The 20,893-nt window shown below is 51.0% G+C and overlaps 1 protein-coding gene across 1 annotated transcript; it reads right to left on the minus strand.

Annotated features, from left to right (window-relative positions):
- Nucleotides 1–1,411: 1,411 nt before the first annotated feature.
- On the minus strand, nucleotides 1,412–17,019 carry ppan (peter pan homolog). Its single transcript, XM_080183960.1, has 12 exons — nucleotides 17,009–17,019; nucleotides 16,419–16,589; nucleotides 14,081–14,182; nucleotides 13,687–13,737; nucleotides 10,013–10,183; nucleotides 9,412–9,488; nucleotides 8,670–8,777; nucleotides 7,866–7,989; nucleotides 7,064–7,142; nucleotides 6,214–6,343; nucleotides 4,959–5,122; nucleotides 1,412–1,885 (listed from the first exon to the last, which is right to left on the minus strand). Exons 2-12 carry the CDS (start codon nucleotides 16,485–16,487, stop codon nucleotides 1,584–1,586), a joined length of 1,377 nt encoding a protein of 458 aa, XP_080040086.1. The 5' UTR covers nucleotides 16,488–16,589; nucleotides 17,009–17,019; the 3' UTR covers nucleotides 1,412–1,583.
- Nucleotides 17,020–20,893: the final 3,874 nt, after the last annotated feature.

Raw genomic sequence — 20,893 nt, forward strand, 5'->3', positions numbered from 1 at the left:
AGACTTTTTACTGTGTTTACGCCAGTCCAATGCCGGCATACCCACATCTTGAAGTTACAAAGCCAGTGCTCAGAGTGGGCGACGTAAACCCGAATTCATTCCCCGCTTGCTCCAAAAATCAAACTCAAAATCCAACTCATGTCCCCACAAGGGGGACAAACAAGATCCAAGCTGACACGACAAGACACCCCCATCTTGGGCTCAGTCTGATGTTTAATCTGTCAAAAGACTGAGAAATGCAATAATAAATCTGATGTGGGTCGTGTGGTAAGAGCGCAAATCACAGCATTTGTACACCCAGCCTGTAATACCCCCAGCAGACCGGAATCCTCAAGGGAGCGGCACAGCACCAGGGATCCAGGTTCGATTCCCGGCTTGGGTCACTGTCTGTGTAGAGTTTGCACATTCTCCCCGTGTCTGTGTGGGTTTCCTCTAGCTGCTCCGGTTTCCTCCCACAGTCCGAAAGAAAATTTGGTGTATCCGCTACGACTTTCTCCAAATCTTACAAATGCACCATAGAAAATATTCTTTCTCATTGTATCACAGCTTGGTTTGGGCTCCTGCTCTGCCCAAGACCACAAGGAACTACAAAAGGTTGTGAATCCATCACATAAATCGGCCTCCTATCCATTGACTCTGTCTACACTTCGCACTGCCTCAGCAAAGCAGACAGTATAATTAAGGACCCCACGCACCCCGGACATTCTCTCCTCCACCTTCTTCTGTCGGGAAGAAGATGCAAAAGTCTGAGGTCACATACCAACTGACTCAAGAACAGTTTCTTCTCTGCTGCCGTCATACATGAGAACGGCCTCAACCAGGATCTTGGGTTCGTGTCATACTATCTGTAGCCCCCACGACTTGCCTGGGGTTGTAAAATCTCACTGTCCTGTCTGGAGACAATACACATCTCTTTAACCTGTGCTTAACCCTCTCTCCACTCACACTGTCTGTCCTTTTAAAACTTGATTACCTGTAAAGACTCACATTCCAACCATTATTTTGTAAATCGAGTTTGTGTCTTTATATACCGTGTTTGTGAACTCCCAACTGAGCTGATGAAGGGGCAGTGCCCTGAAAGTTAGTGGTTTGTGCTACCAGATGAACCTGTTGGACTTTAACCTGGTGTTGTGAGACTTCTTACCGTGGCTGAATCCCCCGGGGGGGGGTGGTTTGGTGGTGGTGGGTGGCGGCAGGCAAGGGCCCAGGGCTGGGTGAGGGAGTTGGGAGAGGGTCCAGGGCTGAATGAGGGTCCCAGGTTCTGAAAGCCTCTCTCTGAGCCATCACCAGAAGAAGACCAGCACCTCTGGCACTGAGCCAGCCAATGTTAACCCTCAAGCATTAGATCTTGTGAAATCAAGTTGCACAGAACCTGCTCCCCTCCAAAAAAAACACTTCCTTAAAACCTCCATGTCGCTGCATTGCTTTATTAATAAACTCTTGTTTGGGTTTACGTTCTCCTGGCAGCTTTACGCTGCCCTTGTCTAACCCAGAGCTTGAGGGATGTAAACCAGAGAAATTATGTATTATAAATGCAGTAAGGTCAGTTTTTATTGTCTCTGTACAGGCTGCTATTCACATTTTCATTTCTTTGCAAAAGACAGTTTGATTTTCCTTTTCCTCTGAGTTTGACCTTTGCCCTTGGAGCCCGGATCCCGGTGACCCTTGCCCCTGAATGCAGGTTTAGTCCCGAGCACAGAGCCCCTGAGCTTGGAGGAAATCCGAACTGGCTGCTTTCTGCCCCTGTGTAAAGGCTTCTTTTTGTTTGGATCCGGGCGGGCGTGCTTCTTGCTGGCTGCTTTACCTGGACCCTTTGCCCTCTTCTGCTTCCTGCCTGATTGTGGCGACTTCTCTCTCTTCCTTTTCCCGTGTGTTGGGAACAGATCTGAGGGGAAGAACAAGGTTTGGAGTTAGCTTGGACCAACATAACCTGAACAGAATCTCAGCACACTGTACACAGCCTGCAGAAGCTGATCTAACCCCGTGTTCACTTACTCCCAAACAGCTTTCCCCTCAGAGTATACAACACAGAGGGGGGGGGGGGGGAGGTTTAACAGATGGAATACAATGCAGAAAAGTGTGAGGTTATGCACTTTGGAAGGAGGAATGGAGGCGTAGACTATTTTCTAAAAGGGAAAATGCTTAGGAAATCAGAAACATAAGGGACTTGGGAGTCCTTGTTCAAGATTCTCTTAAGGTTAACATGCAGGTTCAGTCAGCAGTTAGGAAGGTAAATGCAATGTGAGCATTCACGTCGAGAGGGCTAGAATACAAGAGCAGGGATGTACTTCTGAGGCTGTGTAAGGCTCTAAGTCAGACCCCATTTGGAGTATTTTGTGAGCAGTTATTGGCCTCAAATCTAAGGAAAGATGTGCCAGCCTTGGAAAGGGTCCAGAGGAGGTTCACAAGAATGATCCCTGGAATGAAGAGCTTGTCGTATGAGGAATAGTTGAGGACTCTGAGTCTGTACTCATTAGAGTTGAGAAGGATCGGGGTGGGGGGGATCTTATTGAAATTTACAGGATACTGTAAGGCCTGGATAGAGTGGACATGGAGAGGATGTTTCCACAAGTAGGAAAAACTAGAACCAGAGGGAACAACCTCAGGCTAAAGGGACAATCCTTTAAAACAGAGACGAGGAGGAATTTCTTCAGCCAGAGAGTGGGGAATCTGTGGAACTCTTTGCTGCAGAAGGCTGTGGAGGCCGGGTCATTGAGTGTCTTTAAGACAGAGATAGATAGGGTCTTAATTAATAAGGGAATCCGGGGTTATGGGGAAAAGGCAGGAGAATGGGGATGAGAAAAATAGCAGCCATGATTGAATGGCAGAGCAGACTCGATGGGCCGAGTGGCCTAATTCTGCTCCTTTGTCTTATGGTCTTAACCAGGGTTTTAAAGCTTGGTAACGTTATGGCATTAAAACACAATAAGGGCAATTTTAACCAAACTCCCCACATGAGAAACCCACAGGGTCAGATGGAATTGCAGTCTAGGGTTTAGGAAGAGATGTATCTATCTCTGTGACAGGGGAATAAGTTTGCTTCCTTTGTGATTGATTTAAATCAATCAATAATGAAACAGTGTGTGAATTCATTATTATTCGGTTTCTGGCTTGCAATAAGTTCAGAACATGCTGGAAAAATTCAGCGGTTCTGACAGTATGTGTGGAGAGACAAACAGAGTTAAATGTTTCCCTCAATGTGGATGGCCATAAAACAATAGATAAGGGTCATGGGTGGAGGGGGGACTGGTGGTGTTAAAATGGTGATGCGGGCTCGTTGGGCCTGTTTCCCGGGCTGTGTTGTTCTTTGAGTCTGGATGACTCTGTCAGCACAGCTCATTGACAATTGTGGCTCTGCTCTAACACTTTCTAATCAATGCCATGGGCTTTGTTCAATTTGTTACCAGCCTCACATTTCATACAATCCCTACAGTGTAGAAGGAGGCCATTTGGCCCATTGAGCCTGCACTGATCATAATCCCACCCACACCTTATCCCCGTAATCCCACATATCCAACCTGCCAGTTCCAATTACTAAGGGGCAATTTACCATGGCCGATCCACCTGAACTACACATCTTTGGACACTTAAGGGGCAATTGACCATGGCCAATCCACCCTAACCTACACATTTTTGGACTGTGTGGGAGGAAACCGGAGCACCCGGAGGAAACCCACGCAGACATGGGGAGAACTTGGAAACTCGACCCAGGCCGGGAATCGAACCCTGGAATTTCAGTGTCACTTGTTTGTGTACAGTTTGTTTCACCTATAGGAAGGTAATTAAAATCAAAATGGTCATTTGTAGACAATGCCAGGACCTGCTGTCTAAGCGCTGTGTTCAGCCTCAGGCTCTGCTTACAGGAACTAACACTGGCTAAAATTCAAAATAAAATGAAAGTCTTTTCAATGTCGCTTTTGTTTCAAAGATGAAACAATTTCTCCCAAGCAGCTCTGCTTAAACTGCTCCTATATTCAGGAGATGGATTCCACACAGGATATATTACAGCTATATCACTGATAGTAAATGATCACAGCAGTTACTTTTCCTGTTTGTTGGTTTTTGAGGGTTTATTCACAATGAATGTGGCGGCAAATCAGAATCAATCGGGTTTCAAAGGCAGGTCAGATAAACAGCTTGTAAATGTGAGAGGAGACTCTCTCAGGATGAATGGAGGGAGCTGACACTGAGAGGAACAGAAGGGATTAACCTTCTCCTCCATACTCTGGGACTTTGTATCCGATTGGACAGAGGCACTCCAAACAACGATCCGATTCCTGTTATAAACAGGCGGAAGGTTTACTGACAACCGGTGAACCAGACGGGTTTTTGTGACTTCTAAAATCAGATTTTTATTCAATTCAAATTTCACCATCTGCCACGGTGCGATGTGAACCCACCTTCCCCCCAACACTGTCCTGCCCCTCCCACACATCATCTGCCCCCACCCTCCCGCCACGTTTCACCATGCCACCCCAGCTCTCTGGGTGACCAATCCAATGACATTACCGCAATGCTCCTGTCATAAACCAAAACAGACAACTCAACCACTGATAAGGACCCCCCACCCACGGAACTAAACCCCCTCCCACTCCCCACGGAACTAAACCCCTTCCTGCTCCCCCTGAAAATAAACCCCCACCCCCCCAGAGCTAAACCTCCTCCCACTCCCCCTCAGAACAAAACTCCCTCCCACTCCCCCCTCCCTCAGAACAAAACTCCCTCCCACTCCCCCCTCAACTCAGAACAAAACTCCCTCCCACTCCCCCCTCCCTCAGAGCTAAACATCCTCCCACTCCCCCCCCCCCCTCAGAGCTAAACGTCCTCCCACTCCCCCCCCCCCCCGCCGAACTAAACCCCCGCCCTTGGAACGAAACAACTTTCAACACAACAACCAGACAGAAACTGCCAATACAGCCCAAGGTTGGAAACTCTGATAAAGAGAGAGAATCTGTTACCATCGTCTGGCTCCACTCCAACTTCCAGTTTGTAATATTCCCGATCGGAATCAGCATCAGACTGATCACTCGGTGCTTTCTCCTCAATCCCCGGATCCTCAGCGTCCTCCTCCCCCTCACCCTCCAGCTGCCGCTTCCTCTTCATTCCAGCCAGACTCTTTCTCCTGAAACAAAGAAGGTTCAAACTGAAAATTAAAACAAATTTCCCGTAACCGGTGTTTCCCTGAACCGTCCCCTCTACACCCTCCAAGCGCGCGTAACCCTCGGCGTAGCTCGCCACTCCCTCCTCCCTCCCTCTGCTCGCCGCTCCCTCCTCCCTCACTCACTACGAGGAACTGATAGCCTCATTTCTACAATCTCCAGGCTAAACTTTGATGCCATCCAATCACTTCCCCTCGATTTACCAATCTCTGAGTGAGTGACGCTAACACATTGCCGTGTGTGGTTTAGCTGCTCCTGTTGCTGCCTCCTCTGGGAGACTGTGAGCCACTCTGACCCACACAGCCCGGACAGAGCAGCTGAATCGGATAAATTGTGTAAATACCGGGCAGGTTTATATTCAAAAGGAGCAGGAACACTATTAAACCATCAGGGATGCCAGGAGCTGCTTCCATTCAGATCTTAACACACTGGGTGTCAGTGACAAGGAGCCATGTAACCTTACCCCGTGTCGAGATAACGCTGTGGGGATAGTATTTCTCTCAATCTCTGGAACAGGTTCGAAGCGAGGCAGTTTGCACCTTTCATTCCATCACAGATTAAATGGAATTCTTTCAGAATTCTTTTTGAGGGGTTATAGGGATAGGGCCTAGGTAGGATTGCCGGCTCGATGGGCTGAATGGTCTCGTTCGGCACTGTAGGGATTCTACGCTCAGGGGAACAGGTAATTTTGGTTTCCAAGTCTTGTCATCAATGGGGGCATTTCTCACCTTGTGCTGTGACCTGTGATAGACTCACTGATCGAGACACATCGCTCTGATCAGTCACAATTCCAATCTCATCAACCCCGGCGAGGGGCAAAGGGCAACGTCACAAGGCACAACCATCTGTGTGTTTAAATAACACTGCTGGATTGGAGGATTCAGAAAGAAGAATAATCTGAGGAACAACAGGCCGGGGGTGGGGGGGGGGGGGGGGGGACAGGGCGGCGGTGGGGAGGGGACTGGGCGGCGGTGGGGAGGGGACTGGGCGGCAGGGGGTAACTGCGTGGTGGGATTGGGGAGGACTGTGAACACTGAGGTCGGGGAACACTTACTTGTGTTGCTCCCGCTCTGCCTTCTTGCGTCGGATGTCTGCCTCTTGCTTTTTCCGGCGCTCCTCCTTGAGTTTTTGTCGTTTCTCTCTCCGCTGAATTATCTCTTGGAGATCCTCCTTTGATTTTTGTACTGGGACAGATTTTAGACAAAGGATGGAATAAATCACAGGTCTCTCCAACCATCCTCCCGGCAAAACGTTACTTTATCCGCGCGGGAAGCAGGGTTAACAGGAAAACCGTCAGTCGGTTGCCACAGAGAGGAATTTGAGGTGATTCTCTCATGCTGAGCCACACAGGTGAACACAGTCCATTCGGGATCTGCCTTTAATAATCAGAGGCTTTGGAAAAACTATAGCACCCCCCCCCCAACCCCCGCGCCCACCCTGACACACTCCCGGGATCAGGCCGAGGCTCCTGTTCTCCTGGAGGATTCTGCAGCTAACACAGAGTCACCCAGCCACCAAGCTCGCGTCCAATTCAATTTCACCACAACCCAGGCAGCAACGAAAGCTTGGAATAAATATTTGAAAAAACAAACTTGTCCCAACAGGTGCCCACATAAACATAACCTCCACTGCTCCCCTACCTCTGACAGGCAAACATCTAACCCTAACCCCCACTCTCCACATCCAACCATCTAACCCTAACCCCCACTCTGCAACTCTCCACATCCGACCATCTAACCCTAACCCCCACTCTCCACATCCGACCATCTAACCCTAACCCCCACTCTCCACATCCGACCATCTAACCCTAAACCTGCCCACCAGAGAGTCTGTGACCAAAACCATTTCTCAGTGAATCTGAGCCCCGGCCTGGCGGTGAGTGCAATTCTTTCACTGGAACTTACCGAATGAATGATACATCACTTCTCCACTGCACAGCCCCTCCTCAATCTTCACCAACTCCAGGGTCATTCGAGGGCCAATCTGAGACAGGATTGCAATGAGAAAGGGGAAGTCCGAGTTTTCCATCCTTGTCACCACCCCCAGGACGGAGCCAGTGAGTTCAGAGGTCACAGCTGGAGACTAATGGTTCACCACTCTGACCCACCCTGGGCGGATGGAGCCCGAGACCTGGAGTCCATTACTGAGAGCCCACTCTGGCCTGTGGACAGGTCAGTGCAGGCCTGAGCAGGAGTGTGCTGTTAGACTCCACTGATGCATAACTCACTGACCCCACATCCCCACCCACCCAGACAAAGGACACCAACGTCACAATGAAATATTTCCCACTGAAAACATCTCGGGCAATTTCCCAACTCTCAGCAAACAGTGGGCTAGAGATTCCCAGGAAACCGGCAAGTTTGAGACTGAACCCAATCAGGGCAGCACAGTGGCTAGCACTGCTGCCACACAGCGCCAGGGACCCAGGTTCGCTGGGTCACTGTGTGCAGACTGCACATTCTCCCCATGTCTGCGTGGGTTTCCCCCGGGTGTTCCGGTTTCCTCCCACAGTCCAAAGATGTGCATTGGCCGTGTTACATTGCTCTTTAATGTCAAAGGATACTAGCTAGGGTAAATACGTGGGGTCACGGGGTTAGAAGCTGGATGGGATTGTGGTCGGTGCAGGCTCGATGGGCCAAATAGCCTCTTTCTGCACTGCAGGGATTCTATGAATCAGGTCTGGGGAAGATTGGGAAAGTCACTGACCTCGGTGAGTCGGATGGCGCTTTGCTGAGCCTTCAGGTTTCCGCGTCCAGAGTAGACCTGAGGAAGCTCCGTGATGTTGTGATCTCCATCCGGCTCTGCCTCGCTCTCCGACAGGTTAGCCCCCCTGAAATCCCCACAAAGAAATGGGTCAGAGTCTCTCGGCATTCATTACATGGAGAGGGTGGGGGAAGAGGACGCAAGAGTGGGGGAGGGGGGTGCGAGAGGGAGAGAGCGGGGAGAGGGAGGGGACGAGACGAGGGAGAGAGAGAGAGAGAGGGGGGCGAGAGAGAGAGGGGGAAGAGAGAGAGGGGAGGAGCGAGTGGGGGGAATGTCACATCAAGAGAGAATCAATCAGATGTTGTGATGGAGACACCAGAAAGCCCCGAACATCAGTGATGAGATCACCAATCCAGCCGAGAGGCTGTGTGCAGTTCACCCACATTGTAACCCAGAAAGCAGCTAAAGGATCCAACTGCAGCCAGTCTTACACACACTCTTTACAGAGTTATATCCTACAGACCTCTCAACACACACAGCACAGCTTTAGGCTCTGTCAACAAATCAATCCCCAGTTAATGAGACCATTTGCCTCTAATTAATATAAAATTAATAACTCCAACCTGTCCAGAGGGAGGGCAGCAAGTCACCCAATGTGATACCTTGCTGTGCTCACAGACACAGGAGTGGACACTGTCCCACACAGACAGACTGCAAGAGAACAGGACCCTGAGACCAAACCAGGGCCCAGGGTGAGCCTTGAGAGAGGAAGGGAAATGTAACCATGGCCGTTCCCACATCACTCACTTCATCAGCAGCTCACTGATATCGTCAAAACGGCTCATGTTGGGGAACTTCTCCTGAAGCAGTTTCTTCATTCCTCGGCTCATCCCCACAGGAACCACCTTGATGGAGCTGCAGACAGTAAGAATGTGCTAGTTACAGGAAGCCATTCAGCCCCTCGACACTACCCTGCTACTAGATCATTGCTGTCTGTCACTCCATTTACCCACAACACCCAGCCACCGTTAAACCCAACAAAACTACTTCAACCTCAAAATATTCAATTCATTGTTTCTCCAGCAACCCCCCGCCCTCAATGAGGGGGCTGGAAAGGTGACATGGGGGCAGATTTAGGTCACAGTGACACATCTGATCTGAATTATATCCTTGGTTGCACTGAGTGAGAGTAAAAAAAGTCCCTTTCAATTCTCAAACTGACAACTCATGCAAAATGCAGAACCACCGAGCAACTGACTTCTCCCATCCCCTCCCTCAGGAAGCAGGGGGGAGCTATCCGCCCCCCGCCACCCCCCACACCCTCGGGAATCAGTGGGGAGCTGTCCCCCCCTCCCCCCCAACCCCACACACACCCCCCCTCGGGAATCAGTGGGGAGCTGATTCACGCCCCCTACCCTCAGGAATCAGCGGGGAGGTGACCGGCTCTCCCCGGAAGCTCCTTTAGTCTCCCCTCCTTCCTGAGACTACATCAACAATGAGTGAAACTGTGAAGCTGGGAGCGGAGTGGAGATTCTGCACATTCACTTACTAATGTCTGATGCTAACCATGTGCGTCTCGGGGTTATAACTGATCAGGACACAGCGCTTAATGGTATTTAATCTAACCTGGAAAGAAACAGATAGGACAGGATTAGACACAACAGTGAAACAATGTGCAGGGGGACAGAACTGGGGGGTGGGGGGGGAGGACCAGGCGCTGGGGCAGGGACAGCGAGAGCACGATGCCACGCAGGCTCAGTCACTACACAGACTCATCCCCTGCCCCATAACAGTCCATAGGAGTGACCCTTGCTGATTGAGAATAAACAGAGACACCCAGAAGACCAGAAACATGACCAAGAAGTCTCTGGTTTCCATGGATCAATTTTACAACACGCGATACAACAACAACTTGCATTTATACAGCATCCCTGGGCTATCCAACACTGCAGCAAAATCTGACCCAGCCCACAAATACAGGCGTTGGTCATAGCAGCAGAGGTGGGCTGGCGTGAGGGAGGGAAAGAAAAACAGCAAGCCAGAGTGAGCTCAAACTCAATGTCTCCCCACTCCTTGCCTCTCCCACTGCCCCTCCCCCACTCCCCATGGGCCACACACCCCCCTCCCTCCCTCCACCCCCACCCAGTTACCTTGTAGACGTTGATTGTGGGGAACATGTTCTGGAACATGGTGGCCATCAGCTTGATGTGCATCCCGTCCCCTCCAAAGTTATTCAGCACCAGCAGGGGGTGATGGGTAAACTGCTGTGCGTGCATCCGGTGTCGCTTCAGCGAGGAGACAACGTCCTTCACCAGGGAATACTGGGAATGGCAGGACACACGGAGTTAATCCTGGAAAACAAGTCTCAATACAGCAAACTTCAGCCCAGAAAGGGAGAGAGAACGACTGGGGAGGGTGGGGGGGAGAGAGAACGACTGGGGAGGGTGGGGGGGGAGAGAGAACGACTGGGGAGGGTGGGGGGGGGAGAGAGAACGACTGGGGAGGGTGGGGGGGGGGAGAGAGAACGACTGGGGAGGGTGGGGGGGGGAGAGAGAACGACTGGGGAGGGTGGGGGGGGGAGAGAGAACGACTGGGGAGGGTGGGGGGGGGGGGAGAGAACGACTGGGGAGGGTGGGGGGGGAGAGAGAACGACTGGGGAGGGTGGGGGGGGGAGAGAGAACGACTGGGGAGGGTGGGGGGGGGAGAGAGAACGACTGGGGAGGGTGGGGGGGGGAGAGAGAACGACTGGGGAGGGTGGGGGGGGGAGAGAGAACGACTGGGGAGGGTGGGGGGGGGAGAGAGAACGACTGGGGAGGGTGGGGGGGGGAGAGAGAACGACTGGGGAGGGTGGGGGGGGGAGAGAGAACGACTGGGGAGGGTGGGGGGGGGGAGAGAGAACGACTGGGGAGGGTGGGGGGGGGGAGAGAGAACGACTGGGGAGGGTGGGGGGGGGAGAGAGAACGACTGGGGAGGGTGGGGGGGGGAGAGAGAACGACTGGGGAGGGTGGGGGGGGAGAGAGAACGACTGGGGAGGGTGGGGGGGGGAGAGAGAACGACTGGGGAGGGTGGGGGGGGGAAGAGGAGGTTGGAAGATTGGGAGTCGGGGGGTGAATCAGGAGGGATGGGAGGGCGGGGGGTCCAAATGCGGCCTAACCAACGTTCTGTACAACTGCAACATTAGACTCCAGCTCTTATATTCTATACCCCTTCCTATGAAGGCTAACATACCATAGGCTTTCTTCACCACACTCTCCACTTGCACTGCTGTGCACTTGCACCCCCAGGTCTCGCTGCGATTCTATACTCCTTACAGGCTTACCCTTTATCATATAACTTACCCCTACATTATTCCGGCCAAAATGCATCACCTCACATTTATCCGGATTAAACTCCATTTGCCACGCATCTGCCCAATCAACAAGCCTATCAATATCCCGCTGTATTGCCAGACACTGCTCCTCACTGCCCGCCAATCCAGCCATCTTGGTGTCATCAGCAAATTTGCTGATCACACCACCTACTCCCTCTTCCAAATCATTTATATACACTACAAAAAGAAGAGGTCCCAGTACCGAGCCCTGTGGCATACCACTAGTGACAGACATCCAGCTAGAAAAGGACCCCTCCACTACTACTCTGACTCCTCTTTGCAAGCCAGTTCTCTACCCATCTAGATACCTGACCACATATCCCATGAGCTTTAATCTTCTGTACCAACCTACCATGAGGGACTTTGTCAAACGCCTTACTGAAATCCATATAGACGACATCAACGGCTCGTCCTTTGTCAACCGTTTTTGTCACCTCCTCAAAGAATTCTTCCAGATTCGTAAGGCAAGACTTCCCCTTGACAAAGCCATGCTGCGTATCCTTAATCAGATCACAACGCTCCAAGTGCGCATACATCCTAGCCCTAAGAATCCTCTCCATCAACTTAACTACCACTGACGTTAAGCTCTATAGTTAGCTTTTATAGGAAGGGGTATAGAATATAAGAGCTGGAGTCTAATGTTGCAGTTGTACAGAACGTTGGTTAGGCCGCATTTGGAGTACTGCGTCCAGTTCTGGTCGCCTTACTACCGGAAGGACGTGGAGACTCTGGAGAGAGTGCAGAGGAGGTTTACCAGGATGTTGCCTGGTATGGAAGGACTGGGGTATGAGGAAAGATTAAGAAATTGGGGCTCTTTTCCCTTGAAAGACGCCGACTGAGGGGGGATCTAATAGAGGTATATAAGATTATGAAGGGTATAGATAGAGTAAACAGAGGTAAGCTATTTCCTATAATAGAGTCACGTAGGACAAGGGGCCATGGACTTAAGGTGAGTGGGGAGAGGTACAACACAGATATTAGAGGGAGGTTTTTCACACAGAGGGTAGTGGGGGTATGGAATGCTCTGCCAAGTAAGGTGGTGGAGGCAAACACGCTAGAGTCCTTTAAGAGTAACTTAAACAGGCACATGACTGAGTTGGAGATGGGTGGATATAGGAGAACCTTTTAAATAAGGGTCATTAGCATTGGGGCGTCCCTGGTACTGTAAATGGATATAGTATGATAATAATGTTTTTTCTCTTTTCATTCACAGGTTTTAAGTCGGTCCACCTCGTGTCCAACGAGGGGCATACACGCGATGGGTCGTACTGGGGCTGCTCTTGGTTGTTCGAGATCGGCCTAGTGCTTCATGTCGTTAGTGTGTGCTTAAACTGGACAAGATACTGGGCAAGACGACAGCTCAGTGACTATCACTGTTTTCTGTGCAGGCACATGGATTTGGGCCGGTGTCTGTGGGAGTTTGCGCATTCTCCCCGTGCTTGCGTGGGTTTTCTCTGGGTGCTCCAGTTTCCTCCCACACCCCAAAGATGTGCTGTTAGGCTGATTGGCAGGAATAAATTGTCCCTAAATCAGTTTCCCTCAATCTGGATGGCCATAAAACATTAGACAGGGGTCGTGGATAGAGAGGTGGACTGGTGGTGTTGAGATGGCGGCACGGGCTCGTTCGGCCGAAGGGCCTGTTTCCCGGGCTGATTTTGTTCTTTGGGTCAGGAGGGATGGGTGGGGGGATTGGGAGCCAGCTCTGGGTCCAGGAGGAGTGTGAGCAGAAGATGGGAGAGGGAGAGCAAGTGGGAGTGGGGTGAGAAGAGGGGAAGGTTCTGGGAGGTGTAGGCCCATGGGGAATGAGAGGTCCAGGTGTCTATGCCTGGGGAAGTGCAGCTGAGAGTTATGGGGAAGGGGGAATGAGGTGAAGGAGAGGCTTGGTGGAAGGAGTGAGCTGTGAGCAGGGTAATGCTAAAGGACTTAATATTCACTTAGCCCATCAGCACTGCTGGCTACGGCTTCTGACAGTGCTGCACTCCTGCAGCGTGGGATTAGATCAGACCCTAGATTGGAGCCAAAATCAAAATTCAAGCCTCCTAAACCCAACCTCCCACAATGAGAGAGAGGGGAGCTAAATCAGATCTAGAATGAGCTGGTGGGGTAAATACCTTTACAAAACACCAATACTGTCAAGATAATCAAACTGAATCAAGGTTCATCTTAATAAATCTTGCCGCCATTCTGGTAGTCATGTGATTGTGTTAGCAATGTTCTCTGTAACAATTTCCAACAAGGGATCAGCACCAAACTGATCACATTCCCAATGAATTCCCTGGACTTCCACACCAACCAGCTTTACAATTTATTCAGTAAAGCACAGGAATAGAGAAATGTTCCATTTAGCTGCTCTTCGCCTGAGTAACAGATCAGCAGCAACCAGACGCATCAAGAGCATTGTCACTGCAACGACTGGCAGGGAAGTTTGGGAGATAGCGAAATCTAGACACTTACCTGGTGAACTTTGAATGTGAGCGTGGGACCTCTCGGTAAACGGGCCATTTTCTGAGGGACAGTTGAAAAAAGCACAAGTCAGCGATCCAATGGTAACAGTTTGAGTGTTTTCCTTAACCCACCATCAACACCATTGCCAAGCTCAGAGACAGCTCATTAAAGGTTTCCAGGGCCTTTGTTAATTTGATGTCCTAAGTAAGTGGATGTGAAAACAATCATTCCCATTCTACCCTCCAGTGCCCTTTCACAGAGAGAGACAGTGACTCTAATTCTACCCTCCAGTGCCCTTTCACAGAGAGAGAGACAAAGACAGTAATAGGAACAATCACTAAAGTAAGATGAAATGATAAGAAATGTTTCTTTTTCCCCAGAGGAAGATGTCCAGTTTACTTACGAAATTCACACTAGCTGATGATTTGGTAAAAATGAGGAAATGTGTCACTCCGAGTGGTCCAGCCACCGCGACAAAATCCTTCAGCAAATTCTTCTTCCGCACCTGAGAACGCACACAAACACAACCACGTTAGCAAAAGGACAGCAAGTTCCCTAGTTACACTGCACTGGGCATGCGCAGTAATACCTCACACTTAAATCACACTCCATTCATTTAACTCAGGAACATTTACTGCTCTCATGTGTAAGTGGCAGCGACAGACCTATGACCATCATGTGATACACAATTTAAACATTCTGAGCAGACAGGGAGGGCCCTAACTTCGAACTGCATCTTCTTTTTGAACTGATTCACAGGATGTGGGCATCGCTGACTAGGCCAGCATTTGTTGCCCATTCTGATTGCCCCTGGGAAGTTGGCAGTGAGCCACATTGGGCCATTTCCAAGGGCAGTAATGACATGTCATGGACTCGATGGGCTGAATCCATCCCTTCACCTACTGCTATTCCTCCCTCAGCACTGTTATTGGACAAGGTTATAATGGGATGTGAAGTTACGACAAGTGTGTGAAGCCATGATGCTGTTGAACCATGGAGTAGGCTTGAGGAACTGAACAGTTGCTTCCTGTGCTATCCTTACCGGCCTAGCCCCCTAACCAGAATCAGCTTTTCCCCAGCTAGCTCTGGTCACCTGAGCAGACCAATAACGTGTTCCCAAACACAATGACAACCCATATCCGGGGCATCAGTTCAGACAAGGCTTTCCCTACAAATATAAAGATGCTCTCCACAGCGTCTGGGAAATCTGCTTCTCCAGATTTCCTCTATTGTGTTGCAAACCCTCATCAGATGTAGCAGCATCTGTGCAGAGAGCAACAGAGCCAACATTTTGAGCCTGTATGACTCTGTGTTGGAACTAAAGAAAGGCTGAAATGTGATGGTTTAACCAAAGCTGCTCATTGCCTCCTGATCCATTCGCTTCCTGAATTGTGTTTGCTCTTGCAGAGATTTCTTAGCTGTGAGGGTTCCCAGGGTGGAACAGATCACAGCGACATAACAACTAGGATTCAGCAATGCAGCCTTTTGAGTTTGTTCTACTACTTAATACGATCATGGCTGATCTCATCTTGGCCTCAACTGGCGAAGCAGAAATGGTCGAGAGCTTCATGTTTTTAGATGTTCAGATCACCAACAACTTGTCCTGGTCTCCCCATGCTGACACTATAGTTAAGAAAGCCCCACCAATGCCTCTACTTTCTCAGGAGACTAAGGAAATTTGGCATGTCAGCTACGACTCTCACCAACTTTTATAGATGCCCCATAGAAAGCATTCTTTCTGGTTGTATCACAGTTTGGTATGGGCTCCTGCTCTGCCCAAGACCGCAAGGAACTAGAAAGGGTACTGAACAAAGTCCACTCCACCCACAAACCAGCCGCCCATCCACTGACTCTGTCTACACTTCCCACTGCCTCGGAAAAGCAGCAGGATAATTAAGGACCCCATGCAGCCTGGGTATGCTGTCTTCCACCTTCTTCGACCGGGAAAAAGATACAGAAGTCTGAGGTTATGTACCAACCGACTCTGTAACAGCCTCTTCCTTGCCGCTGTCAGAATTTTGAATGGACCGATCTTTTATTAAGCTTATTTTTCTCTACACCCTGTTACTGCAACACTACATTCTGCACTCCCTCCTCTCCTTCTCCCCCATGTACTCTATGAACAGCATGCTTTGTCTGCATAGCATGCAAGATATTATACTTTTCACTGTATCTAATACATTTGACAATAATAAATCAAATCATCTTCACTTTCCTGCCTGCTCCCCATAACCCTTCACCCTGCAACTTATTTAAAATCTCCCTATCTGCTCCAATTTGTTCAGTGTTCTGGCATGCACTGCACTCGAGGTAGAGAATTCCACAACCCCTTTGAGTGAAGTAATTCCTTCACATTTCTGTTTTAAATCTGCTGTTTCCTAACTTAAACCTCTCATTCTAGAATGTCCAAGATGGAGAAATACCTACTCCATACTTACCCTGTCAAACCCTTTAGCATCTTATACACCTCAGTCAGATCTCTCATTCATTCACCGTGTTTCTGCCTGTATAACACAATAAGAAGTTTCACAACACCAGGTTAAAGTCCAACAGGTTTATCTGTACTAAACGCCACTAGCTTTTGGAACTGTCTGTTCCTTTGTCAGTTCTGAAAGCTAGTGGTGTTTGCCACAAATAAAGCTGTTGGACTTTAACCTGGTGTTGTGAGACTCCTCACTGTGTTTACCCCAGTCCAACGCCGGCATTTCCACATTATAACTGTGTAACTCCAGGAGACTCACCTGCAGAGACCGGGCGGTGAAAGGCTCCATCAGCTTCCTCATGTCTGTGATCAGCTGGTGGATATTCATCCCCACTTGCCCTCGGTTAAAGACGAAGGAGTGAGGGACGCTGGAGAAGTCCTCCAGCTGCAGGTGAATGGCATTTGCCCGAGCTTTCTTCTGATTCTTGGACTGCAACGGGAAACAAAGAAATGTTCGTTTAACAAGAGCTGTGACGGGGGGGGGGGGGGGGTGGAGAGAGTGACCGGCGGGGGGGGGGGGGGGTGTGGAGAGAGAGACGGTGGGGGGGGGAGAGAGACGGTGGGGGGGGGAGAGAGACGGTGGGGGGGGGAGAGAGAGAGACGGTGGGGGGGGGGAGAGAGAGAGAGACGGGGGTGGGGAGAGAGAGAGACGGGGGTGGGGAGAGAGAGAGACGGGGGGGGGGAGAGAGAGAGACGGGGGGGGGGGAGAGAGAGAGACGGGGGGGGGGGAGAGAGAGAGACGGTGGGGGGGGGGAGAGAGACGGTGGGGGGGGGGAGAGAGACGGTGGGGGGGGGAGAGAGAGAGACGGTGGGGGGGGGGTAGGGGGGGGTGATGATGGTCATTCTCACCCGGCCGGGTTTCCTCATCACTCTCCGGTTCCGCCGCTCCCGGGGGGTCGGTGTGTCCCGGTTTCTCTTCCCCCGCCTTGGGATCCCGCACGCTCCCCGACACGTGATTCCAGGTCCGTCCCGCGCCCCGTCCGGAAACTCCCCGAGTCCCGAACAAAGGTTCCGGCTCCAAACTGAACTGACCCCGTTCTTGCCCCGCCCCCCGGCCACAAACCCCGCCCCCCGGAGTGGGGACTATCCCAGCACAGAGACCGGGAATGGGGATTCTCCCAGCACAGAGACCGGGAATGGGGATTATCCCAGCACAGAGACCGGGAATGGGGACTATCCCAGCGCAGAGACCGGGAATGGGGACTATCCCAGCACAGAGAGCGGGAATGGGGACTATCCCAGCCCAGAGACCGGGAATGGGGACTATCCCAGCCCAGAGACCGGGAATGGGGACTATCCCAGCACAGAGACGGATTCTCCCAGCACAGAGACCGGGAATGGGGACTATCCCAGCACAGAGACCGGGAATGGGGATTCTCCCAGCACAGAGACCGGGAATGGGGACTATCCCAGCACAGAGACCGGGAATGGGGACTATCCCAGCACAGAGACCGGGAATGGGGACTATCCCAGCCCAGAGACCGGGAATGGGGACTATCCCAGCACAGAGACCGGGAATGGGGACTATCCCAGCCCAGAGACCGGGAATGGGGACTATCCCAGCGCAGAGACCGGGAATGGGGACTATCCCAGCGCAGAGACCGGGAATGGGGACTATCCCAGCCCAGAGACCGGGAATGGGGACTATCCCAGCGCAGAGACCGGGAATGGGGACTATCCCAGCGCAGAGACCGGGAATGGGGATTCTCCCAGCACAGAGACCGGGAATGGGGACTATCCCAGCACAGAGACCGGGAATGGGGACTATCCCAGCCCAGAGACCGGGAATGGGGACTATCCCAGCCCAGAGACCGGGAATGGGGACTATCCCAGCGCAGAGACCGGGAATGGGGATTCTCCCAGCGCAGAGACCGGAATGGGGACTATCCCAGCGCAGAGACCGGGAATGGGGACTATCCCAGCACAGAGACCGGGAATGGGGACTATCCCAGCACAGAGACCGGGAATGGGGATTCTCCCAGCACAGAGACCGGGAATGGGGACTATCCCAGCGCAGAGACCGGGAATGGGGACTATCCCAGCACAGAGACCGGGAATGGGGACTATCCCAGCACAGAGACCGGGAATGGGGACTATCCCAGCGCAGAGACCGGGAATGGGGATTCTCCCAGCACAGAGACCGGGAATGGGGACTATCCCAGCGCAGAGACCGGGAATGGGGACTATCCCAGCGCAGAGACCGGGAATGGGGACTATCCCAGCGCAGAGACCGGGAATGGGGACTATCCCAGCGCAGAGACCGGGAATGGGGACTATCCCAGCGCAGAGACCGGGAATGGGGACTATCCCAGCGCAGAGACCGGGAATGGGGACTATCCCAGCGCAGAGACCGGGAATGGGGACTATCCCAGCGCAGAGACCGGGAATGGGGACTATCCCAGCGCAGAGACCGGGAATGGGGACTATCCCAGCGCAGAGACCGGGAATGGGGACTATCCCAGCGCAGAGACCGGGAATGGGGACTATCCCAGCGCAGAGACCGGGAATGGGGACTATCCCAGCGCAGAGACCGGGAATGGGGACTATCCCAGCGCAGAGACCGGGAATGGGGACTATCCCAGCGCAGAGAGCGGGAATGGGGACTATCCCAGCGCAGAGAGCGGGAATGGGGACTATCCCAGCACAGAGAGCGGGAATGGGGACTATCCCAGCGCAGAGAGCGGGAATGGGGACTATCCCAGCGCAGAGAGCGGGAATGGGGACTATCCCAGCGCAGAGAGCGGGAATGGGGACTATCCCAGCACAGAGACCGGGAATGGGGACTATCCCAGCACAGAGACCGGGAATGGGGACTATCCCAGCACAGAGAGCGGGAATGGGGACTATCCCAGCAGAGACAGAGAGTTTACACACAGTATGTGAGGCATTGACACAGATACTCAACCTCACAGTACAGGCCATAGGAACATCACCCCAGGGCCATCACTGAGACAGTGATTCATTGCACTGTTCTAATCACAACTCGCTCAGAAAGTCAAAGGGAAAATGCTGGAAAATCTCAGCAGGTCTGACAGCATCTGTGCAGAGAAAATAGAACCAATGTTTCTCAATCATTAACTCTAGTCTCTCTCCACAGCTGCTGTCAGACCTGCTGTGATTTTCCAGCATTTTCTGTTTTTATTTCAGATTCCAGCATTCACTGTATTTTGCTTTTAAATTCTTGGAAAAGCTCAGGGATCTGGCAGCGCTTGCACAGAGAAGCACAATATTAACAACATAAGGCTGTGCATATTTGAAGGGGAGGCACTGGCCTAGTTGGATTATTGCTAGATTATTAATCCAGAAACTCATCTAACGTTTTGGGGATTTGGCTTTGTTAGATGGTGGAATTTGAATTCAGTAAAAATAATCTGGAATTAAAGTCTACAGATGACCATGAAGCATTGTCAATTGTTGGAAAAACCGATCTGGTTCACTAATGTCCTTTCAGGAAGGATATCTGCCGTCCTTACTCGGTCTGGCCTACATGCGACCCCAGAGCCACAGCAATGTGGTTGACTCTCAGCTGTCCTCCAAGGGCAACCAGGGATGGGTAATAAATGCTGGCCCAGCCAGCGATGTCCATGTCCCACAAATGAATTAAAAAATATTAGACTTGAGACGTTCACACTGTCTCTCTCCACAAATGCTGTCAGACCTGCTGAGATTTGTTTTATTTCAACGTTCCAGCACCTGCAGCACTTTTATTTTAATAAGAAAGACTCGTACTTCACAGGAGATGCTTAGTCATCTGTTGTAATGTGGGAAGCATGGCGTGCAGACTACACAGCAAGCTCCCAGCTTTGTTGCAATAATGTATTACGAACCCACATTGAGATGATGGTAACGTCATTGAACTAATAATCGAGGTGCCCCGGCCAATGGGCTGAGTGACGTCGGTTCAAAACCCACCAGAGAATTGAATTGATAAATTCTTGGCTTGGGTCACTGTGCAGACTCTGCACAGACATTCTTCCTGTGTCTGTGTGGGTTTCCTCCGAAACACTTGCTGGTTAGGGTGCATTGGCCATGCTAAATTCTCCCTCAGTGTACCCGAACGGAGGTCAGAGTATGGCGACTAGGGGACTGTCACAGTAACTGCATTGCAGTGTTAATGTAAGCCTATTTGTGACACTAACAAACTTTATATCAGAGTTGAAAACTAGTCTCAGTAATGATGACCGTGGAACTATCATTGATTGTCATAAGAACCCATCTGGTTCACTAATGTACTGTAGGGAAGGAAGTTTTTGGACACTAAAGTGGTCATTTTAACAGCAAAAGTAAAAGGATGAAAATGTTGGCATATGGTGGGTTATTGAACCAGCTAGTGGAGCTTTATTCAAGAGATGTTACAGTCCAGGATGGGAGACAGCCTCTGATGTCAGAATGTAATCATGTGGCACACTACACAGAGATTCATTGGTTTATAATACATGTCAAAAAGCTGCCACCTTTCTCAGGTCTGGCCTATGTGTGTGATCCAGTCTTAACTGCCCTCTACAACATTCAAACACTCAGTGCAGGAGAGCAACAAATGTTGGCTTTTACCAGCAATGTCCACACCCCATCGGAGAATAAACTGGAAAACAGGTACAGTAATCACTGGATAAAAACTGCAGATGCTGGAATCTGAAACCAAAAGAGAAAATGCTGGAAAATCTCAGCAGGTCTGACAGCCTCTGTAAGGAGAGAAAAGAGCTGATGTTTCGAGTCCAGACAAGCCTTTGTCAG

The sequence above is a fragment of the Carcharhinus amblyrhynchos genome, unplaced genomic scaffold (genome assembly GCF_965287045.1).
Source record: "Carcharhinus amblyrhynchos unplaced genomic scaffold, sCarAmb.v2.hapA scaffold_498, whole genome shotgun sequence".
Taxonomy (NCBI): Eukaryota; Metazoa; Chordata; class Chondrichthyes; order Carcharhiniformes; family Carcharhinidae; genus Carcharhinus; species Carcharhinus amblyrhynchos.